This window comes from Scyliorhinus torazame, chromosome 1 (assembly GCF_047496885.1).
Source record: "Scyliorhinus torazame isolate Kashiwa2021f chromosome 1, sScyTor2.1, whole genome shotgun sequence".
Lineage (NCBI taxonomy): Eukaryota > Metazoa > Chordata > Chondrichthyes > Carcharhiniformes > Scyliorhinidae > Scyliorhinus > Scyliorhinus torazame.
The window spans coordinates 53,610,668-53,636,318 of NC_092707.1; the positions used below are offsets into that span (position 1 = coordinate 53,610,668).

The 25,651-nt window shown below is 42.8% G+C and overlaps 1 protein-coding gene across 2 annotated transcripts in view; it reads left to right on the forward strand.

Moving 5' to 3' along the window:
- The window catches only part of brap (BRCA1 associated protein), an 83,047-nt gene that overhangs the window by 13,949 nt on the left and 43,447 nt on the right, over positions 1-25,651 (forward strand). For both annotated transcript variants that reach the window (XM_072494388.1, XM_072494346.1), the window contains exons 4-9: positions 7,802-7,991; positions 8,108-8,221; positions 10,138-10,286; positions 11,390-11,465; positions 15,366-15,504; positions 19,169-19,278. In XM_072494388.1, the coding sequence (XP_072350489.1) occupies positions 7,802-7,991; positions 8,108-8,221; positions 10,138-10,286; positions 11,390-11,465; positions 15,366-15,504; positions 19,169-19,278 (778 nt within the window). The remainder of the gene's footprint in view (positions 1-7,801; positions 7,992-8,107; positions 8,222-10,137; positions 10,287-11,389; positions 11,466-15,365; positions 15,505-19,168; positions 19,279-25,651) is intronic.

Sequence of the window (25,651 nt, forward strand, 5' to 3'; positions counted from 1 at the left end):
AAATCACCATTTCTGCATCAAACCCCTGGAGCTCCACATCTAACAGCGTGCGGGAGCACCTTCACCACATAGCCTGCAATGATTCAGAGGCAGCTCATTACCATCTCCAGGGCATCTAGGGATGGGTAATGAATTCCAGCCTTGTGCATTAATTCCAATGCAACGTCTTAAATGTCTCTCGCACCTACTACCTTTACCAAATAATGTTTAATAGCAAGTCAAGGATAATATGCATAGTGTTCTCTTCAATTTAAAAGGAAAATATCTATAGTTTTTCAAACTACCTGAAATGAAATGAAAATCGTTTATTGTCACAAGTAGGCTTCAAATGAAGTTACTGTGAAAAGCCCCTAGTCGCCACATTCCGGCGCCTGTTCAGGGAGGCTGTTATGGGAATTGAACTGTGCTGCTGGCCTGCCTTGGTCTGCTTTCAAAGCCAGCGATTTAGCCCTGTGCTAAACAGCCCCCGAGTGCTTTTTTGCAGTTCAAGTGGGTTGAAGAATGAACATTTTGTGTGTCTGTCATTCCACTTTAAGTTCTAGTGTTGAGACCTCTTCTGCTGGTGTCCATGTTGCCATTATGTTTCTGCATCAGCTCCTGATCTTGATGCTACGTTGATTAAATATTACTTTGTAATTGAAGCTAACTTGAAACTTTTCTATGTGCTTGTTCTGTTCTTGTATTGCTCAGTGATCAATGTTAGCTGGGTGTCAGCTTAGATTGTTTCCTATTCTTTACTTGAGTTTGTTGAGATAAATAGTCATTCAAAGCTGTTCACGTTCTCTGATGGAATATGTTGCCTTCAATAACATCACTGGAGTAAAAGCATTCAATGTGAGTGGGATGATATGTCACTGCTAATGCACCCAATTTAGATTTCCCATCAGCCAGTCCATATTTCAGGAAACACCTAAATAGATGAGTGAGTAATCCATTTTAATTAGCATTATTTAAACTAGATGCATGGTATTTCTGTTTGCTGTTTAGAATTCTGTGACCTTTCTCTTATTTTTTGGCCAAAGTGATTGAGTCTTAAGTTTGCCAAAGTTAATATATTGTGGTTGTAAAGTGACACGGGGGTGAGTAATTGAAAATAGCAGCCTGAACTGAGGGATAAAAGGAGGAGGATGAGTGCCACTAAGAAGAGGACAATCGTGAGTGAGGGTCAGCATGATCTTTCATGTAGGGTGTGAAAAAGAAGACCAACATTAATTGAAGAAATAGCGAGTGAAAATCACAAGCACAAACTGGAGAAAATGGGAGAAGGGTGACTGGTTAAACCGAAGAATGAGAAGAGAGAGAAAATTGACACTTGGAACCTGAATGAGCAGGGAGAAAGGCGTATCCGATGTCTCCTACAGTTACAAACAATATAATAATCAGTTTTAATGAAGGGATATTGATACCTATCATGTAGGTTTTTTAACTGAAATTTTGGAGAATTTCTGCTAATTTGTGTGGCTCAGTGGTTAGCACTGCTGATTCACAGCGCAAGGGACCCGGGTTAGTTCTGACCTTAAGTGACTGTCTGTATGGCGTTTGCACGTTTTCCCCATGTTTGCGTAGGTTTCCTCCGGTGCTCTGGTTTCCACGCAGTCCAAGTTTCCACGCACAGTCCAAAGATGTGCGGGTTAGGTGGATTGACCATGATCTATAGTCCCTTAGTGTCCAAACATTTGGGGGGGGGTGTTATGGGGTTACAGGGATAGGGTAGGGGAGTGTGCCTGGGTAGGGTGCTCTTTCATATGGTTAGTGTTGACTCGATTAGCCGAAAGGCCTCCTTCTGCACTGCAGGCATTCTAGAATTTGTTTGTACCATTATTCTTAGCATTGCACATCTTTTTTTTCCAATTTGATGCCATCCTTAACTTCCTTAGTTATTTATGTGTATCGTCTTCGTATTGTCTTTTTTTTCTCAATAAAATATATCTTTGTTGAAAGTGATGAAATATTTCTTTAAATGCTTCTCATATCATACTTTTTTAGCCTCTTTTCTCATTCCACTTTAGCCAATGCTGTTGTCATACCCTTGTAATTACCGTTATTTAAATTTAAGACACTAGTTTTAGACCCAAATATCTCACCCTCAAACTGAACGCGAACTTTTATCATGGTATAATCACTATTACCTTGAGGAACTTGTACTATGAGGTCAATAATTTATCCTGTTTCATTAGATGTTAACCGGCTGTTGATAGCCTGTTCCCTGCTTGGTTCCAGAGTGTATTCTCAGATACTGTCCTGAGTGTGCATTTGTTTAAGCAGTAGTCACATTTGTTCATTTTTATACTAAATTGAAGATCCAATATGCTTTAAATTGTATATGGCTGAACGTCCTGTCATAACACCACTTGTAAGCGCTGTAGTAAACACTGGTAGAAAAGTTCAGATGTTCTCATATCCAGTGAAGGGCCAGGCGATTTAGACCTGGGCAGAGCTCGGGGTCTGCTGTTTTTTTGGCTGATGGAAGCTTCACAAGGCAATATTACAGGTTCTAACAGCGTTGCCAGGGAGGGGTCATGTGACTTAACTCCCATTACTTCTCTTTGATTTAAACAGAGGATTTACATACCAGTTCTGAATTCTTGAGATGGTTAATGTTTTGTCCATTAACCAGATGTTTTGAAGTCCTTTGTCTTTGCAGGTGGATTGTTTCCAGTGGTCAGGCTTTGCCTCAGAAATATAAAAGTAGCCATTGTGCAATACTTTGGAATTTGATTTCTACAGTCACAGGGGTATTAACTCTTTAGAGATAACAAGGTTGCTGTGGTTTCCTGTAGGCTAGAAATTCCTTTTGTGTGAGTTGTAGTTAGTTTCCATTATATTTTTTAAGAAATGTATAAAGTAATCAGGATGATGTAGATATATACATATTTCCTTTCATATTTCCTTTCATGTCTTTTTAGTATTGAACCTGGTATGAATTTGTTGAATTTTGCACCTGCGTTTTTGCTTTTTCATGGAAAATAACCGAGTTTCGTGGAGCAGTTTCAAGAGTTGATTAGCGGGAAAGAATGGAGAAAATAAACTGAGGGCAAGCTAGTGAGAAACATAAAAGAGGCAATAATAGCTTTTGTAAGGTACATTAAAGCAAGAAAGAAGTAAAATAAAGCATTGGGTCCTTAGAGAATGAAACTGAGGAAGTAATTATGGAGAACAAGGAAATGACAATGAGATAATTAGATATTTTGCGTTGGTCTTTACTGTAGAGTATACGACAAGCATCCCAGAAATAGTGAAAGAAAAATGGGAGATGAATTGAATACAGTCACAATCATTAGAGAACTAGCTTTTGGCAAACTAATGGAGGTTAAAGGCTGACGAGTCATTAACGTGCAAACGCCATACAGACAGCCTTGATAATGGCATAGTGTAGGTTAGATGGCTTTTGTTTCGGTGCAACATCGTGGGCCGAAGGGCCTGTACTGCGCTGTATTGTTCTATGTTCTATGAGTCCCCTGGACCTGATGGTTTGCATCCCAGGATCTTAAAGGAGGTAGCTACAGAGATTGTGGATGCATTAGTAATTTTCCAGAATTTCTTGGATCCTGGAACTGTGCCAAAGAATTGAAAAACTGCCAATGTGGTACCCTTGTTCAAAAGGGGAAGGAGAAGGGAAAATGCACGAAACTAGGCCAGTTAGTCCAACTGCAGTTATTGGAAAAACAATAGAATTGATTATTAAGGAGAGGATAGCAGTGTATTTGGAAATTTGTAATCTGATCAAGTAGAGTTCACATGGTTTCATGAAAGCAAAATCATGTCGACAAATTTACTAGAGCTCTTTGAGGCGGTATCAGCCAGAGTATATGGGGGAGAGAACCAGTCAAATGTCGTATATTTGAATTTTCAAAAGGCATTTGATCAGGTGCCACACAAAAGGCGACAATGCAAGATAGGAGCTCATGGTGTTGAGGTAATATTCTGGCATGGCTAATTAACAGGAAGCAATGAGTAACGATAAGGGGATCTTTCTCTGTTTGGACGGCAGTAACCAGTGGAGTGCCACAGGGATCAGTACTGGGACTGCAGCTCTTCACTATATATATTAATGACTTGGAGGAAGAAACAGTGTGTACAGTGACCAAATTTGCAGATGATGCAACCTCCCTCCCCTTCCACCTGTCTAAGGAGGAGATAAATATTTTCCAGAGAGATAGTGACAGGTCATGTGAGTGGGCAGAAAATTGGCAAATGGAATTTAATTTGGGAAAATGTGCACTTGTTCAAAGAATGAGAAGGATTATTATTTAAATAGAAAAAATGAGATGGCGGATTATTATTTAAATAGGGAGAGAGACTGCAGAAAGCTGTAGCACAAAGGGACTTGGGGGTGTTATGGACGCCTAGTTAGCTATCAACAGAAGCTTAAGAGACTGGACCAGAGCCATAATGTTTTTAAAGTTTTAAGATGGTGCAGAAAGATAGATTTGTTCCGGGAGTGATTTAAGAAATAGGGCTTGATTATTTTATAAACAAACTTTATTAAAAGAAAACTATTTAAACTTTTAAACTTCAACCCGGACAATAACCGGTTATACGTAGTTTCTTAACCTTAAGACACTAGTTCCCATTAAACAGCACTTTTAACAAACATGCAAAGACAATACTTGCATTTACGAAACAATTTTTTCTTCTGTTAGGGACATTCATTCAGACCTCTTTTCCAAAGTCTGCCTCAGTGGCAACTTTCATGACCTGTCGGTCGATTTCCAAAGCCTTGTCCTGTCCCTGTTCAAAACAGGATTCTTTTTCTCCTTCTAAGCTCTGCCCAGCCCCTCAAACAAAGGTTCCCTGGGGTTTCTAGACATTGCTATCTTGGCTGTTTGATGATCCACTCCCATTTGTACAAAATAACAGCGGCATGCTATTCATATGCAACTAACCTCCAATTAACGGCCAAAGAGGCCATCAGACTCTAATGGGCTAATGGCTGGTCAGACAGGAGTGTCGCGAAGGATAATGGATCTGGGGCATCCTCTATTCCCACTAACGAGTTAAAGTCTGACTGGGACAATGTAACTCGGCCAGTTGTGGGCGTATTCCTCTGACTCCGTGCTCGCATGTTTTTTTTACCCTCAGTCTGTTTAACCCCTAAATTGCCTGCTACATTGGGGTCTCATTTCTGGACCCAAGTTCCTAATATCTCCCCCAAGTAACAGGGGTCCTTGTTCATGAAACGCAGAAAGCTAGCACACGGGTGCACAAGGTAATAGGGAAGGGAAATAGAATGTTCGCTTTTATTTCAAGAGGGCAGGAGTATAAAAGTAAAGAGATGTTACTGCAACTGTACAAGGTACTAGTGAGGCCGTTAGTCCCCTTATTTGTTTTAAAAAAAATTTAGAGTACCCAATTCATTTTTTCCAATTAAGGGGCAAAGTAGCGTGGCCAATCCACCTAGCCAGTACATCTTTGGGTTGTGGGGGAGAAACCCACGGAAACACGGGGAGAATGTGTAAACTCCACACGGACAGTGACCCAGAGCCGGTATCAAACCTGGGACCGCGGCGCTCTGAGGCTGCAGGACTAACCCACTGCGCCACCGTGCTGCCCTTTAGTCCCCTTATTTAAGGAAAGATATATAATTTTGGAGACCCTACAGAGGAGGTTTACAAGAATGATCCCGGATGTGGTGAGATTGTTATATGAGATTGGGTCTGTACTCCTTGGAGTTCAGAAGAATGAGAGGTGATATGATTGAAACATATATGATTCTTATGGTATTAGATGGGATAAATGTTGAGAGGCTGTTTCCCTTATGGGAGAGTGTAGGACCAGAAAACAAAGCCGCAGAATAAAGGGATGCTCGTTTAAGACACATTTGAGACTGCTTCTGAGGAGTTGCAAATGGAGTGGAATGCTCTGCAATCATCAATAACCATTCCCATATCTGTCATGTTGGAAGGAAGGTCATTGATGGCGCAGCTGAAGATGGTTGGTCCTAGGAGATCTTCCTTAGGAACTCCTGTACAAATGTACTGGGGCTGAGATGATTGGCCTCCATCAACCACAACTATCTTCCTTTGTGCTTTCAACAGATGGAATGTTTTCCCCCTCGATTCCCAATAATTTACGACTCTTTGATGTCAGTCGGTCAAATGCTGCCTTGAAGTCATGGGCATTCAAACTTGTTTCACCTGTGGAATTTCGCTCTGTTGTCCACGATTCGACAAGGTTGTAATGAGGTCTGGAGCCAAGCAGCCTTGTCGAAATTTAAATTAACCATAGATGTGCTGGATGTTGCTGAGTAAATGCTATTTGATAGTACTGTCATAAGAACATAAAAACCAGGAACAGGAGTAGACAATTCAGCAGCTCGAGCCTCTTCTGCCATTCAATATGATCATGGCTGATCTCAACTCAGACTCAACTCCACTTTCCTGCCCATTCTTCCATAACCCTTCCAACACATCAACTAAAAATCTGTCTATCTCCTCAAATTTACTTTGTCCCTGCATCCACCGCACTCGAGGGTAGTGAATTCCATAGATTCACCACACTTTGAGAGAAGTAATTTCTCTTCAACTTTGTTTTAAATCAGCTACCCCTTATCCTAAAACTATGACCTCGAGTTCTAGATTTCCCCTCAACAGGAAGCATGTGCTCTAGTTCTACTTTGACAATATATTTTATTATCTTACCTCAATTAGATATCCTCTCATTCGTTCAAACACGAGAGATTATAGGCCTAAACTGCTCTATCTCTCTTCATAAGACAAACCCCCATGATCTCTGGAATTAATCTAGTGAGCCTCCTCTGAACTGCCTCTGATGCAACTACATCCCTCCTCAAACAAGGGGACCAAACTGTGCATAGTACTCACAGGTGCGGTCTCACCAATGCCTGTCGATGACACCTCCCATTGTTTTTGTTGGTAATTCAGAGTAGACTGATGGTCAGATCGAATTTGTCCTGTTTTTATTTGTGGACAGGGCATTCCAGGTCAATTTTCCACCTTGTCAGTAGTGTTCAGTCTTGTAACTGCACTGGAACAACTTGGCTAGAGGCATGGCTAGTTCTGGAGTACAAGTCAACAGTGCTACAGCTGGAATGTTGTCAGTCCATCCAGTTGCTCAGTTATTGTTTGATATCAGGCAGAGTATATCAAATTGGCTGAAGACTGGCATCTGTGATGCTGGAGACCTCAGGGCGTGTGCGAGACGGATCGTCCTGTTGGCGCTTCCAGCTGAAGGTATTTGCAAACATGTTTGCCTCATCTTTTGCACCCTTTCTCAGCTTTGCCATCGTTGAGGATGGGGAGATTAAGTGGTCTAGTTTTGTACAGGGAGGTGTCTGCCTCAATAATTTTAATTTGAGTTTTTAAAGGAAGCTAGACTTAAAATGAATGTACCTCTGGAGACTATTCAATAACGTGCTCATATCATCCAGGGATGATATGAGCGTGGTACATGCCGTTTGCACAAAAGTGTTAATTCTTTCATTAAATTCGAATCCCGAATATACTGGCGTAATAATCCACAGGAGGCAGGGGTTCCGTCACCACACCAGTATTTATTTGCGATAACTTATATACAAGAGCAGCTCCAAACAGTGCTGCTAGCTTTCCAGTCAACTTAAGACTGCCTCACAAAGCCAACACAGGTGCTTATATGGGCCCCCTCAATGAGCTATCATTGAGGGAGCTCATACTCCAATTGGCCAACCAATAATGCCAATTGGAGGTCATTACAACTGGTATCCATTTTTCTGTAACTATTGGCACCAAATGCAGATTTGTCATTATTACTCATGATTTGCAATTGCCAGGAGAGTTAAGCAATTATTGCTTTTCTTCTGCAGCAAGATGACGTCCTTAAAAGAAGATGTGAGGCGTAGTGCCATGTTGTGCATCCTTACCGTCCCAGCCACCATGACCAGCCATGATCTTATGAGGTTTGTAGCTCCATTTGATGATTCGATAGAGCACATGAAAATAATAAGAGACTCCACCCCAAACCAATATATGGTTCTCGTCAAATTTTGTTCGCAGGTAAGAAAAAGTCGTTTTTCATTCTGGTCAGATTTGTGCATTTGTTATTGTAGAAGTATTAGATACAATACTGTTTTTACCAGTGCAATCATTTTATTATTCTTCCTGATTTCTAGGCGGAAGCAGACAGCTTTTATACTGCCTGTAATGGTCGGCAGTTTAATTCTATTGAGGAAGATGTTTGCCAGTTGGTATACGTGGAAAGGGCTGAAGTCATCAAATCTGAGGATGTAGGTATTTTACCATATTTATTAATAGGACTGCATTTTAGCACCATTAGATTTTGTGACTAAATGGCAGCAGTGGGTCCCTAATCCGAATAACCAGTTTAGTCTACTTGGTTTGTGATGTTCAATGATCAGTTTTGATTATCGGCAGGTAACAATCCACCCTGTTTCACTGTAAGGAAGTGGAATTAAAGAAAGAATGGAAAATTTTTGTTATCATCCCTTCCGTTGTACCGTTATTTAAGAAGGGTTGCAAGGATAATCCGGATAATTATAGACCAGTGAGCTTGACGTCAGCGATAGTGAAATTGTTGGAAAAGATTCTCAGAGATGGGGTCTATGCACATTTGGAAGTGAATGGTCTTATTGGCGACAAACAGCATGGTTTTGTTCGAGGGAGGTCATGTCTCACTAATTCAATTACATTTTTTTGAGGAGGTGACAAAAATGATTGATGAGGGAAGGGCTGTGGATGTTGTCTACTCATGGCAGGCTGGTGCAAAAGATTAGATCACATGGAGTCAGGGGTGAACTAGCTGGATGGATCCAGAACGGGCTTGGCCATAGAAGACAAGAGGGTAGAAATGGAAGGGTGTTTTTACGAATGGATGTCTAACTCGTGGTGTTCCGCAGGGATCAGTACTGGCACCTCTGCTCTTTGTAATATATATATAAATGACTTGGAAGAAAACGTAGCAGGTCTGATTAGCAAGTTTGCGGATGATACTAAGATTGCAGGAACTGCGGATAGTGATGAAGATTGTCAGAATACAACAGGATATAGATAGGCTACAAAATTGGACAGAGAAATTGCAGATGGAATTTAACCCGGACAAATGCGAGGTGATGCATTTTGGTAGATCCAATTCAGGTGGGAACTATAAAATAAATGGCAGAACCGTCAGGAGCATAGAGACACAGAGATCTGGGTGTGCAGGTCCACAGATCCTTAAAAGTGGCAGCACAGGTGGAAATGGTGGTAGAGAAAGCATAGAGGCTGTTTAGCACGGCTAAATCGCTGGCTTTGAAAGCAGAGCAAGGCAGGCCAGCAGCACGGTTCAATTCCCGTAACAGCCTCCCCGAACAGGCGCCGGAATGTGGCGACTAGGGGCTTTTCACAGTAACTTCATTTGAAGCCTACTTGTGACAATAAGCGATTTTCATATGGCATGCATCCCTTCATAGGATGGGGTATCGAGTATAAAAGCTCAAAAATTGTTACAGTTATACAGAATGTTGGTTAGGCCACATTTGGAATACCGTGTCCAATTCTGGTCACTGCATTACCAGAAGGATGTGGAGGCTTTGGAGAGAGTACAGAAAAGGTTTACCAGGATTTTGCCTGGTTTGGAGGGTATTGGCTATGAGGAGAGATTGAATAAATTGGGATTGTTCTCCCTAGAGAGACGGAGGCTGAGGTGCGACCTGATGGAAGTTTATAAAATTATTAGGGGTATAGAGATGTGCGAGGGAAGTTTTTTTTACACAGGGTGGTGGTGGCCTGGAATGCACTGCCAAGTGAGGTGGTTGGGCCGGCTACATTAGCATCCTTTAAGACTTATCTGAATAGGCACATGAACAGACGGGGTATAGAAGGATACAGGCGGTTGGTCTAGGACACATGATCGGCGCAGGCTTGGAGGGCCGAAGGGCCTGTTCCTGTGCTGTATTTTTTTTTGTTTCCTTTCCCTTTGAAGTGAACTAATGAAGCAACCCAGGAAACTGGAAATGTGCGTGACTTTGACTAATTATTTCTTACCCTGACTGAAGCGGGAAGCTTGACACTTGAAAGTTCAAGCATGGAGTTGACAGCAGCTCCTTAGCTAAATTCTAGTTATTATCTTTAAAAGGCTCTAGCTGTGAAGAGCCTAACTTTATTTTCCCTAGATATGTTGATTTTATGTTTTCTCACCTTTTAGGGAGCCAGTCTTCCTGTAATGGGCGTAACTGAATTACCACCGTGCATTGTGTGCCTTGAAAGAATGGATGAATCTGTAAATGGTGTTCTAACAATACTCTGTAATCACAGCTTTCACAGTCATTGCTTGCAACACTGGGAGGACACCACGTAAGTCAAACAGAATTTAAACTATGGAAATACATGATAACTATTAGAAAAAGACCCTCGTACAGCAACTCCCACTGTCTGCTTGGTTCTTGTGTGCTGTATTTGATGTACAATGGAGGGGTAACAAGACGCTATGGTAAATGTATTTAGGTTCTCCATGCTACAAAACTCCGGCAGCTAAAGAAACATTTTCAGTGTGACATCCTGCAGTAACAACATTTCAAATCTGATGTTTAATCTGTGGAAGGAAGAGCTCTCTGATCCTTGAAGCATGATCTCTGTTTCAGCTTTTAAGTGCTTTATGGGACATGTGACATGTATGTTAGACAATGGGTGCTTCCAAAAATATAAATGTGCAGTCTGAAAGTATTTCAGTGGGTGAAATATTGAATTGTGCAATATATGAGACCGATTATAGAAAAATGGGCAAAAAGCAAGTAATCGTAGATTATGTTGGTACGTAATTAAAAGGTTAATAGAAAAGTGATTATTTTATTTCTAGAAATTGCTGAACAATCCCTAGCTTAATTTATTCTGCTACTGCAAAATGCGGAACACTGCATATTTAAGCATCTTTATAGCTTACTGAATCCTGGTTCCTTTATCCAAAGTCAGTTGGAAAATCTGTATTTGTGGACTTCGTACAATAGTTGGCTCACTGTGTGGTAACACTGCAGTAAGAAAAAATTGTTAACTGCAAAAGCAAATGTACAGAGAGCACATCAGGTTAAATCAGGCGACGGCACATTGGAATAGCTCCAAATTGGGCTAATTTAGGAAACTTAGTATTTCAGCTTACTGTATCACACACATCTCTATTGTGCCTTTTCAGTTATTTGCTCAAGATATATAAATTCCACCTCATGACTTCGTATCCTGATTTTAAACTCTTTTCAAAGCATTGGCAGTGTTATTTGTCAATATGTGTAAATATTTTAGAAATTATAAATATGTATTAATTTACTTCTGCATTTGCCTTTTGGTGTGTATGAAAGTTCCAGAAACGTAAAGGAATTATAACATGCCTGCAACTTGCATGCAAAAAAGGGAACAGTGTGTTTACCTGGTTTGATTAATAACCTAAGTATTTTACTTTTTCTTAGGTGTCCAGTTTGCAGATACTGTCAAACTCCAGAGCCAGTGGAAGAAAACAAATGTTTTGAGTGTGGAGTCCAGGAGGTAGATAAGAACAATAATTTTAAAAATTTTAGAGTACCCAATAATTTTGTTTTCCAATTATAGGACAATTTGGCGTGGCCAATCCACCTACCTGCATGTCTTTGGGTTGTGGGGGTGAAACCCACACACGCCCTGGGAGAATATGCAAACTCTACATGGACATTTACCTAGGGCCGGGATCGAACCTGGGTCCTTAGTGCCGTAGGCAGCATGCTAACCACTGTGCCACCGTGCCACCCTAAGTAAGAACAATAAATAATACTGTGATGGAATTAAAACACTTCAGGTGCTAATTCTTTGTTGCTTTAAAAAAAAAAAAGCAGACACTGGGAGAACGTGCCACCGTGAGTGTTGTTTGGACTGAAGACTGGTAAAATGGTGCACACCTTCCGTGCATCGATTGATCACAATGGCCATGAGAATTCAGGATAAGATCTTCGCGCCATGTTCAGGTGCGCATTAGTACATATCTCCCTCATCTCCAGCTGCACCAGAGGTACCAGTAATACGCTGTAACGTCCTCCTCTCTAATATCCGACCTTTCTCTACCCTTGCAGGAGCCAATCATGGATTCTGTTACCCCCACACTAACAAAAATAAAAAATTACAGAAAGAATTTGCGAGGACACCAGTTCTAAAAGGATATTTTACACATATCACTCAACTTGCTGCCTTTATATGCATTACTAGAAAACAAGGGAGAGGAGGATAAGACCATGGAAACATGGCAAAATGGTGCACACCTTCCATGCATCGATTGATCACAATGGCCATGAGAATTCAGGCCATTGTGCAACAAAATCCCAAACTTGGACACAGTGCAGAACGATCATCTTTCCACACATTTATACAGAGAAAACCAGCAAATATTCATATACTTGGTTCCGATTATAGTCAATGCGGTCAACGACTTCCAACAAACTAATTGTGAGAATAAAAAAGGAAAACTACCAGGGAGAATAAAAAAGGAAAACTACCAGGGATAGAGAGGGTCTCACGATAAAAAGGACCAGGGCATAGCCATAAGCGCGTGATACTCTGGTGCACGCCCCTCATCATAAGACGAGAAAAAGCTGCTTGTTCAACCCTCACTCGGCCTCTCAGAACATCTCAGTTAAGAAGGAACCCTTGTACACTTAGGAGTCAGTAAACCTAGGATACTCTCAACATATCAAGACTCAGCCTCTCCTAACATCCCGACTAAGAAGGAACTTCCCAAGCAAAAGGGTGCCGCCCAGGATACCAGTCACAGTACAGGACTTGGCCCAGTCCTGCACACTTTTGCATATAGGAGTCAGTACCCCAAGGATACATAGAATCCCTACAGTGCAGAAGGAGGCCATTTGACCCATTGAGCCTGCACCAACCCTCTGAAAGAGCACCATGCACACTAGGCCTACTCTCCCACCCTATCTGTGTAACCCTACCTAGTTTGCACATCCCTGGACACTAAGGGACCAGTCCGTCTAATCTGCACATAGGACATAGACATAGAACATACAGTGCAGAAGGAGGCCATTCAGCCCATCGAGTCTGCACTGACCCACAAGCCCTCGCCCTATCCCCGTAACCCAATAACCCTTCCTAACCTTTTTGGTCACTAAGGGCAATTTATCATGGCCAATCCACCTAACCTGTACGTCTTTGGACTGTGGGAGGAAACCGGAGCACCCAGAGGAAACCCAAGCAGACACTGGGAGAACGTGCAGACTCCGCACAGACAGTGACCCTGCGGGGAATTGAACCTGGGATCCTGGCGCTGTGAAGCCACAGTGCTATCCACTTGTGCTACCATCTTTGGGAGGAAAACTGAGCACCCGGAGGAAACCCACACAGACAGAGGGAGAATTGAACCCGCATCCCTGGCACTGAGGCAGCAGTGCCGGTCAGCACATGCCAAAACTCACCACCCAAATGGCATCACTCCTCACTAACCGCACCCAAGGCAGCACGTCGCCCCCACTGTAACAAGAAGAATCACGCCGTCCTCACCCGACGTGAAGAAGAATCGATTTAGGAGGGGGTCGATTTCACCCCATCCCAACCCATTAGTCCAAATCAGGACCTGCACACTGCTTACCCTGTTAAGGAGAAGAAACCCCCTTAAGGGAGGAACCCAGGATTAACCAAAGAACATCAGACACCAACCACTGTACCCCATTACAAAAAGGATACTCGGGGCCAGAGCAGCGATGCCTCAATAGAGACAAAAACACTGCGTCCTCATAGAAGATTTGATTAAAACAAGAAGAGCACTCGGGAGGCCACTATATAAGACCACATGGAGGAGGGCACCTAACTCTCCCATTAAGCCTAACTCTAAACTGAAGAAGGGCTTGAACTCCCAGGTATATGCCACCACACATTTCCCTCTACTTGAGAGATGCCAACCATAAAGAAGAATCACAAGGAACCCAGTCTCTCTAGGATACATGATCTGACCAGGCTTTTGTAAGAGTTGAGCACAGATTCGCAAGACTGAAAGTAACAGAAATACAAAATAATAACTCTATATAGATAGCTCCAACTGGGGACTTCCTCAATCCAAGTGAGGACTTCCCTAATGCTACCCTCCACCACTACACCAACCATCCACCCACCACCCTGCCATGGTTCTACTTATATTCAAAATTGTTCAGATGCTACGCATGGCAGTCACAATGGGGGTAATGCACAAAGCCCCCCATTGCTCCTGATTATTAATGTATTCTCATTAGAAAAGGCGAGAAACAGGCACGCTACCATACAAGGATTTCCAACTAAAAATGCTTTGTAGTTCAGTTTATTCTATCCTCTTGTGCATATGGAATAACAAGATTATTTTATTTTTTAATATCACACGTGTTATATAAAGCAGGTTTAAGAAGTAATCCATTTAGAATGTACCTGTTGGAGACGCTGTGTCAAGAGCTCTGAATTTGTTAAGATTTCCTTGCTTGTATTTGTTCATTAAGGGGTCCACATTCCATGTCTTTTTAGTGGGCTACCACCTTAGTAATTTTCAGTCTTTTAACTTCACTGTTGAACTCTCTTAGAGACAAAGGATGTGTGGAGCCTGCTGTCGCATTGTTATTTGCACATGCTCATTGGGATATATAGCAGAAATGTTCATTGCAATAAAAACAGAAAACATTGGAAGTGCTCAGCAGGTTACAGCAGCATCTGTGGCGAGAATCTGAGTTAACATTTCAGGCCTGTGATCTTTCATCAAAACATCAGGCCTGAAACATTAACTCAGTTTCTCCCACATATTTTCTGTTTTTATGCCAGATTTCCAGTATCTGCAGTATTCTGCTTTTCAATCACTGTTGTTCACTTTGGCTGTTGAACATTTGGTCTGAACTGATGCGATGGAGATTTAGGACATCTTATTTTGTAATCCAAATCTCCCTGTTCAAATGATGCATTGCAAGATATGTCAGACTCACAATTCACTTTTATCTGACAGTACTTTATAAATAAGCATTTTAAAATGCACAAGAGACAAACAAATGTATAAAGAAGAAAGTAACAGATTGAAATAAGCATAATACACAATGCAGATGAGAATAAATGAGGCACAACGAGTGAGAGGGAAAAAAGGAGAAATAAATAAAACCAGGAGATTAACAAAGATAACAGTTCAGCAGTTTAAAAAAAATATCTGTTTGTGTGCAACTGTTTGGAAAATCAACCTGAAAACATGGATGATGACTTGTAGTCATAACAATGTATTTTGAGAATGTGACCGTAGTCAAACATCCCACCACTAACTGGATAAAAGATTCTCTCACTTATCCAAGATAGTAAATCTGTGTTGCTGCTAACAGTGCAGAATATGTGCAGGACAAATCCCAGGATTTTTGTGTGTAACTTCTATTTAAAAAAAAAAAGAATTATTTCCTCCTTCCTCTCCTACAGAATCTGTGGATTTGTTTGATATGTGGACACATAGGATGTGGCCGATACGTCAGTCGTCATGCGTATAAACACTTTGAGGAAACACAACACACGTATGCTATGCAGCTCACTAACCACCGAGTCTGGGACTATGCAGGAGGTAACTATGCTGGTTTACTATGACGCCTGTCGCCAACTGGAAGAATGTTAGGAACAGTTGCGCACGTGGCCCGCACTACAGCCATTGGTACATTTGGAGATTCAGATTTATGCCATGTAACTTTTAGAAGCTCCCTCTAGCTATCAAGATAATGTACTGTAGGTTTTACACCCCTGCTTTATGGGTGTAAAAGACTGAGTTCACTTACTGGGCAGTCATTGAGTATTGATTGTTGCAGGAGATATAGATGTTGGCCTCCCACATTAATATTATTCTTGTGGTTAAATATGAATTTGTAAATGGTGCACGTTATTATCACAGCAGGTGAGATAATTTAACGATATATATAAGCTGATATTTATTGGGAAGTCTGAGCAAGTTGAAAAGGCTTTTGTAAGGAGATTCAGCATAACCGTACTAGCTCAATTGGTAGACAATTTTCTTTTTTTATTAATTGAAGGCATGACTGGCTGGGCCAGCATTGTTGCCCATCCCTAATTGCCCTTGAACTGAGTGGCATGCTAGGCACATTGCTGAGGTTCTGGAGTCACATGTAGACCAAACCAGGTAAGGATGGCAGAAAAGGATGTTAGTGGGTTTTTACAACAATCGACAATGATTTCATGGTCATCAGATTCCAGATTTGTATTGAATTTACATTCCGCTATCTGCCAAGGTACGATTTGAACTATGGGTCCCCAGAGCGTTACCCAGGGTCTCTGGATTGCTAGTCCAGTGACAATACCACTATGCCACCACCTCCCCTCATGGGGCTAATAGGACTATTAATCTCTGGTTTTGAGTCCCAGACAGGAGGATTTTTAATTAATAAAATGTGTCTTTAAATAATATTGCAATCAATCAATTCTCCACATTAAAAGTTGGGAAATGTCCTTATTATATATCTTCATTCTTTATTGAATCATGTTTTACAGAGGGGACAGTTGCTAAATGATAGGTGACTAGATACAAGAACTTGAAATTGGTTAAGCACTGCACAGACCTGAAAATGGATAACTTGAACTTTATTTATTTATTTTAAATTTAGAGTACCCAATTCATTTTTTTTTTCCAATTAAGGGGCAATTTAGTGTGACCAATCCACCTAGACTGCACATCTTTGGGTTGTGGGGGCGAAACCCACGCAAACACTGGGAGAATGTGCAAACTCCACACGGACAGTGACCCAGAGCCGGGATCGAACCTGGGACCTCGCCACCGTGAGGAGGCAGGGCTAACCCACTGCGCCACCGTGCTGCGCCCAACTTGAACTTTATTGCAAGTCTGTGTCAAACTAACTTGTTTGTTTTAATGCAAACGTGATACTCTGACACTAACAAAGACACTGCATCTGGGCATGTGCAAGAAGGGATCCCTATAGTGTTGCAACACAAATAAACACAGCCATCAAATGAATGGGCCATATCACTAATCTTATTGACCCTGTGTACTTTTTAAAGTGAAGATCCGTGAATTACTTGTACGCAATGAACTACATTCTTATGAAGCAGATGCAATGATTAATGCTTAGTGTACTAGTGTTAAGAGTACTACATGTTTTGGGCTGTCAATTCATATCGGACTGTCGTGGATATCTGAAACCAGCAGTCATTATTTGTTAAACTTCTCAACTAAGCAATTGGCTGCAGGACATCTCGCACGCTGATCAGGGCAGTAATAGTGTTACCTCTGAATATTTTCAGAATGATGGAGTTGGCTTTTGGTATAATACTGGATTCTGTTGCTGCTTGACAATTGCTAATACTTTGTTTTGCGAGAAATTGATAAAATTTCAGATGTTTTTAAGAAACATTTGGTGGAAATCTTTTAAAAAAGACCATTGACTGCGAAGGCAGGTTCCAACCTTCCCGCTCCTACCGCCACGGGGGATACAAGATAGGGTAATTTCTAGAGTATGGGTGGGAGAGGGGAAGGTCTCAGATATCTATAAAGAACTCATGGAATCAGAGGAAATGCACACAGAGGAGCTAAAGCACAAATGGGAGGATGAGTTGGGGGGAGAGATAGAGGCAGGTCTCTAGGCGGATGAGTTAAGCAGGGTCAACACGTCCACGTCATGTGCCAGGCTCAGCCTGATACAATTTAAGGTCGTTCACCGGGCACACATGACGGTGGCCCGGATGAGCAAGTTTTTGGGGATAGAAGACGGGTGTGCAAGGTGCGCGGGAGGGCCAGCGAACCATGTCCACATGTTTTGGGCATGTTCGAAGCTTAGGGGATTCTGGCAGGGGTTTGCAGATGTCATGTCCACGGTGTTAAAAACAAGAGTGGCACCTAGTTAAAAACGAGTGGCACCTAGTCCAGAGGTGCCGATTTTCGGAGTGTTGGAGGACCTGGGAGTCCAGGGGGCGAGAGTGGCCGACGTCTTGGCCGTTGCCTCCTTGGTAGCCTGGAGATAGATACTGTTAGCATGGAGGGACTCGAAGCTGCCAAAGTCAAAGACCTGGGCCAATGACATGGCTGGCTTTCTCAGCCTTGAGAAAATCAAGTTCGCCCTGAGAGGGTCAATGCTAGGGTTTGTCTGGAGATGGCAGCCGTTTGTCGACTTCTTTAGAGAAAATTAACTGTCAGCGGCGGGTGTGGGGGGTTAGTCTAGATTATTGTTCAAGGAAGGTGGGACCTGTGAGGGAGGTAGAGGGTTTGCACTATGTTTATAGTTGTTTATATATGGTTTACTGTTACTGTTATAAAATCACAAATGCCGTAATAAAATATTTTACAAAAAAAAGAGCGTTGGCTAAGCACTAGTGAGGAGATATTGACAATGTTACTTACTGTCCCTCCGTGTGTTGAGTTACTAACCGTCCCAATTCACAAAGGGCAACATCCCAAAATGGTTGTCTCAAAGTAGTGCCCAAGTGGAACCAGTGACTTTGTCCCTGATTCTTTTGTTCTGCTTTGGCAGTGATTTCCTGTGGAGAGTTTGCACCAGGACTCCCTTTGAGAACTGCAAGTGCTGATAGATGAACACATTTCACTAGCCTGTATCTTGACCAATTTGTGTAGCTGAAGACAAATACACTGTTGCATCTCAAATTGCTCGTTTAAATTAGCTGAAGGAAAGCTGTTTTTAAAAACTAAAGCATAAATATTTTCTGTGACGGTTTCCCCTAAATGTATAAAGATTCTCAGGAGTGGAGGATGAGAGCATGAATGCAAATACCAATTATTTTTAAACTGGGTGTGGTAGTATGTATTGGGGGTCATGTGGGACTGGAAGCCCTAATGTCATTGGCTGACAGATCCCGGGTCCTGGTTGGCCGTTGACCTCATACTCCGCCCTGAAGGCGAAGTATAAGAAGCCGGTGCCTTCCCCCGCAGGCCAGTTTACTATCGGGCTGCTGGGGAACAGACACGCTTAATAAAGCCTCATCGACTTCACTCTATTCGTCTCTCGGAGTCTTTGTGCGCCACACTGGGAAATTTTGTTTCTTTTAAAATTTAATTTTAAATTAGGATGTTGGCACATACAGTTAATTTTTTAACGCACAAGACTGGCGGTGAAGGAATGACAATTTTAAAATATCCAAATTCTAACAATTGGCCATGCGTTTTATATTTGCTGAGCAGTAAGTGACTCAATGCATTGCCCGAGTGTGTACAACCGCTTCACTATTTTGAAGTTGTGTTTTGGTTTCTCTAGATAACTATGTTCATCGCTTGGTGGCCAGTAAAACAGATGGCAAGATTGTCCAGTATGAGTGTGAGGGTGACACTTGTCAGGATGAAAAGATTGATGCCCTTCAGTTAGAGGTTAGTGGACCTTCCAAATACTTGCTTGTAACTTTTTTTGTTTCCTGCTCTTTTCTCAAATCCTTCTTCCACCCCAACACACCCAACTGGCACTGCTTTCCATTATTATGCTGTTTTTTCAGACTGATAGTGGAATACCCTAGCTGCAGACTTCCACAGACAATATTTGTTCCTTTGGAAAGTGTACCTGTAATTGTTCATCTTCAGCTCCTGCTGTTCTTGCCTTTCCCCCACAGGAATGTGAAATGAGACATTGTGAAATTATTTTAATCACACTGTAGTGCCACGCAAATTTGTTTAGATGTGAAAATGGATTGAACACGATACATGCTGATAACCTGCAGTCTGTAGATTTGCACTGTTTGAGTAAACTTTTGCCCTTCGTAACAGAACCACTGGATGGACCAGCTTGTTAATTCTTTTGTAGTCATGGTGTAGGCACATTGTTAGTAAGTAGATGTGGCAATGGTGTTTGACATTGTCTAGGCTTTGGTTCAACCATCCACCTCTCCCAGCTAAAGGGAAGATGGTGAAAAGCAGGAAGTGTGAGTAGTTTCCTACAATTGTTTATTTTAAAACCCATCTATAAAATCAAATGGGTTACCGGAAGGTTCTTAACTTGGATACCATTTGCCATTATAAATAGTGCAACCTTGCAGCTACTGAGAGGTTTTGGAAATTCACGTTTTGAATGGTTTGAAAAAGCCATGGTGGTGGACTTTCCTTCCTTCTCTGACATTGTCCACAGTGGTACTATTGCATATGAAGGCAGGGTGAACAAAGTTGTTGGCTGCCAGCAGCCTGCCCAGCGCAGATCCTTCCGCTCACCTATACTGGTAGTGCAGCAATTTCCCCATTGACTGGGTTCTCTGGTGCTGCTAGAAGCTCCAGACCAAATAAAATGCTTTTTAAATTGCAAATTGAGCTGTTGTATGAGGTTTGTGCCTCAAGTTAGCATGCTGTTGCCTGGACATCCCAGCTGAAATACAGATCTATCTATGCCTAATCTTGATTGCGCCAAGGGTTACTTATGTCTGACATACTTATGTCTTTTTGCCTAAAATACATTGGTGTCTATTTTGTGTATATTGGACATAATTATAGTACTAATTTAAAAAAACACTCTTGGAAATGTTCAGTTTAATTTGATTACCTCCGGCGGAAGTTTCCAAAAATTGCAGAGTGCTGGATCAGGCGAGAAAAGCAGTGTGAAACTCGCTGGTTTCACAGCTGCCTTATCTACACAGATCAAGTGGCACTCTGTGCAATATCGAAGTGCTGGAGAGGATTACACAGCCAGCTGGAGGGGTGGGGCCTAAACTAGCTGGACAAGCTGGGATTCCGAGATCAGGGCGTCATTTTTTTTGGAAAACATTTATAAAAAAAAAAAAAAAAAAAAAAAAAAATTCCAATTAAAGGACAATACAGCCTGGTCAATCCACCTACCCTGCACATCTTTTGGGTTGTGGGGGTGAGACTCATGCAGACACTGGGAGAATGTACCAACTCCGCCGAGACAGTGACCGCATTGAACCTGGGCCCTCAGCGCCCTGGGGCAGCAGGGCTAACTACTGCATCACAAGTGCCGCCCCTTTGGAAAACAGTACGAATAAATACCCCAAAGGAAAAAACACCTCCCATCCGCCCAGCATCTGACGGTGACCAGTTCCTTGTAATACATTACAAATGGCTGCCATCTTGTGTAAAACCTCCCAATTGAGAATCTTGGTGTATATTTAATTTTCTCAAGGTACAAAAAGTCCATGAGATCCCCCAGTTGCGTTGAGGAGGAGCCCCAGAAATTCGCCAGTTTAGAATTTAGACCATATAGAACATAGAACTGTACAGCACAGTACAGGCCCTTCGGCCCACGATGTTGTGCCGAACTAGTCTGAAACTAAGATCAAATCAACCTACTCCCAATCATTCGAGTGCACTCCATATGCCAATCCAATAACCGCTTGAAAGTTCCTAAAGTGATCGACTCCATTACCATGAACCTTATAGTTATGCCCCTTGTAACAGCTAAATTCACCCGAGGAAAATGTCGCTGAACGTCCACTCTACCTATCCCTCTCATCATCTTATAAACCTCAATTAAATCACCGCTCATCCTCCTTCGCTCCAATGAGAAAAGCCTTAGCTCCCTCAACCTTTCCTCCTAAGACCCACCCACCAATCCAGGTAGCATCCTGGTAAATCTCCTTTGCACCCTTTCCAATGCTTCCACATCCTTCCTGTAATGAGGTGACCAGAACTGCACACAATACTCCAAATGTGGTCTAACCAAGGTCTTGTACAGTTGCAGCATAACCTCACTGCTCTCAAACTCAATCCCCCTGTTAATAAATGCTAACACACTATAGGCTTTCTGCACGGCTCTATCTACTTGGGTGGCAACTTTCAGAGATCTATGGACATGAACTTCGAGATCTCTCTGCTCCTCCACATTCTTCAGAACCCTGCCGTTAACCCTGTAATCCGCATTCAAATTTGTCCCACCAAAACGAACAAATCACCTCACACTTATCAGGGTTAAACTCCATCTGCCACTTTTCAACCCAGCTCTGCATCCTATCAATGTCTCTTTGCAGCCTACAACAACCCTCCACATTATCCACTACTCCACCAATCGTGGTGTCATCAGCAAATTTACTAACCGAACCTTCAACTCCATCATCCAAGTCATTGATAAAAGTCACAAATAGCAGAGGACCCATCACTGATCCCTGTGGTACACCACTGGTGACTGGGCTCCAGAATGAAAATTTACCATCTATCACTACTTCTATGTGATAGTTACTGATCCAATCAGCCAAATTTCCCTCTATGCCATGCCTCCTTACTTTCTGCATGAGCCGACCATGGGGCACCTTATCAAACGCCTTACTAAAATCCATGTATACGACATCAACTGCTCTATCTTCATCTATATACTTCGTTACCTCCTCAAAGAATACAATCAAACTTTTGAGGCAAGACTTACCCCTCACAAATCCGTGCTGACTATCCTGGATTAAGCTGTATCTTTCCAAATGATCATAAATCCCATCCCTCAGGACCCTTTCCAATAATCTACCGATGACCGAAGTGAGACTAATCGGCTCATAATTCCCAGGGTTATACCTATTCCCCTTCTTGAACAAGGGGACAACATTCGCTTCTCTCCAGTCTTCCGGCACTATTCCTGTAGACAGTGAGGACATAAAGATCAAAGCCAAAGGCTTTGCCAAAGGCAATCTCATCCCTCGCCTCCCAAAGAATCCTAGGATATATCCCATCAGGCCCAGGGGACTCATCTATCCTCAGGCTTCTCAAAATTTCTAACACATCTTCCTTCCGAATATCCACCTCCTCCAGCTTACCAGCCTGTATCGCACTATCCTCCTCAATAACATAGCCCCTCTCCTTTGTGAACACTGAAGAAAAGTATTCATTTAGGGCCTCTCCTATATCTTCAGACTCCATGTACACGTTCCCACTTCTGTCCTTGACCGGCCCTAACTTCACCTTGGTCATTCTTTTATTCCTCACATCAGTGTAAAAAGCCTTGGGGTTTTCCTTGATCCTACCCGCCAAGGACTTCTCGTGCCACCTTCTAGCTCTCCTAAGCCCTTTCTTGAGCTCCTTCCTAGCTAACTTGTATGCCTCAAGTGCCCTAACTGAACCTTGTTTTCTCATCCTTACATAAGCCCCCTTCTTCCTCTTGACAAGACATTCAACCTCTTTTGTAAACCATGGTTCCCTCACTCGACCATTTCCTCACTGCCTGACAAGGACATACATATCAAGGACACGCAGTATTTGCTCCTTTGAATAAGCTCCACATCTCAATTGTGCCTATCCCTGACAGTTCCTGTTTCCATCTTATGCTCCCCAATTCTTGCCTAATCGCATCGTAATTACCCTTTCCCCAGCTATAAACCTTGCACTGCCATATGTTCCTATCCCTCTCCATTGCTTTAGTGAAAGTCACCGAATTGTGGTCACTATCTCCAAAGTGCTCTCCTACAACCAAATCTAACACTTGGCCCGGTTCATTACCCAGTACCAAATGCAATGTGACCCCACCTCTTGTCAGTCTATCCACATATTGTGTGAGGAAACCCTCCTGCACACACTGAATAAAAACAGCCCCATCCGAACTATTTGAATTATAGTGGTTCCAATCAATATTTGGAAAGTTAAAGTCACCCGACACCTACCCTGTGACTACCGCACCTATCCAAAATCTGCATTGCAATCTTTTCCTCCACATCTCTGTTACTGTTTGGGGGCCAATAGAAACCTCCTAACAAAGTGACTGCTCCTTTCCTATTTCTAACTTCAGCCCACAATACCTCGGTAGACAGATCCTCCTAAAACTGCCTTTCTGCAGCTATTATACTATCCTTGATTAACAATGCTACTCCTCCACCTCTTTTACCACCTTCCCTAATTTTACTGAAACATCTAAACCCAGGAACCTTCAACAACCATTCTTACCCCTGTTCTATCCACGCCTCCATAATGGCCCCAACATCGTAGTCCCAGGTACCAATCCATTCAAGCTCACCAACCTTATTCCTGATGCTCTTGCATTGAAGTAGACACACTTCAAACCACCTTCATGCCTGCAGGTCCACTCTTGTGACCTTGGTACCTTCCTCAGCACTGCACTACCCTCAACTTCCTGAACTCCAGCAATGCTATCTCCGGGACTACAAATCAGTTTCCCATCCCCCTGCCAAATTAGTTTAAACCCCCCCGAAGAGCTGTAGCAAATTTCCCTCCCAGGATATTGGTGCCCCTCCTGTTCAGGTGTAACCCATCCTGTTTGTACAGGTCCCACCTTCCCCAGAATATGCTCCAAGTATCCAAGTAACTGAAACCCTCCCTCCTACACCATCCCTGTAGCCACGTGTTAAACTGCACTCTGTCCCTGTTCCTCACCTCGCTCGCACGTGGCACTGGCAGCAAACCAGAGATGACAACACGGTCTGTCCTGGCTCTCAGCTTCCACCCTAGCTCCCTGAATTCCTGTTTTACATCCCCGTCCCTTTTCCTACCTATGTCATTGGTACCGATGTGTACCACGACTAGTGGCTGCTCCCCCTCTCCCTTAAGGATCCTGAAAACACTATCAGAGACGTCACGGACCTTGGCACCCGGGAGGCAACACACCAACCGTGACCCTCTATCGTTGCCACAGAACCGCCTATCTGTACCTCCAACTATAGAGTCTCCGTGATGTGGAGATGCCGGCGCTGTACTGGGGTTAGCACAGTAAGAAGTCTTACAACACCAGGTTAAAGTCCAACAAACAAAGAACAAAGAAATGTACAGCACAGGAACAGGCCCTTCGGCCCTCCAAGCCCATGCCGACCATACTGCCCGACTAAACTACAATCTTCTACACTTCCTGGGTCCGTATCCTTCTATTCCCATCCTATTCATATATTTGTCAAGATGCCCCTTAAATGTCCCTATCGTCCCTGCTTCCACTACCTCCTCCGGTAGTGAGTTCCAGGCACCCACTACCCTCTGCGTAAAAAACTTGCCTCGTACATCTACTCTAAACCTTGCCCCTCTCACCTTAAACCTATGCCCCCTAGTAATTGACCCCTCTACCCTGGGGAAAAGCCTCTGACTACCCACTCTGTCTATGCCCCTCATAATTTTGTATACCTCTATCAGGTCTCCCCTCAACCTCCTTCGTTCCAGTGAGAACAAACCGAGTTTATTCAATCGCTCCTCATAGCTTATGCCCTCCATACCAGGCAACATTCTGGTAAATCTCTTCTGCATCCTCTCTAAAGCCTCCACATCCTTCTGGTAGTGTGGCGACCAGAATTGAACACTATACTCCAAGTGTGGCCTAACTAAGGTTCTATACAGCTGCAACATGACTTGCCAATTCTTATACTCAATGCCCCGGCCAATGAAGGCAAGCATGCCGTATGCCTTCTTGACTACCTTCTCCACCTGTGTTGCCCCTTTCAATGACCTGTGGACCTGTACTCCTAGATCTCTTTGACTTTCAATACTCTTGAGGGTTCTACCATTCACTGTATATTCCCTACCTGCATTAGCCCTTCCAAAATGCATTACCTCACATTTGTCCGGATTAAACTCCATCTGCCATCTCTCCGCCCAAGTCTCCAGACAATCTAAATCCTGCTGTATCCTCAGACAGTCCTCATCGCTATCCGCAATTCCACCAACCTTTGTGTCGTCTGCAAACTTACTAATCAGACCAGTTACATTTTCCTCCAAATCATTTATATATACTACAAAGAGCAAAGGTCCCAGCACTGATCCCTGTGGAACACCACTGGTCACAGCCCTCCAATGAGAAAAGCATCCCTCCATTGCTACCCTCTGCCTTCTATGG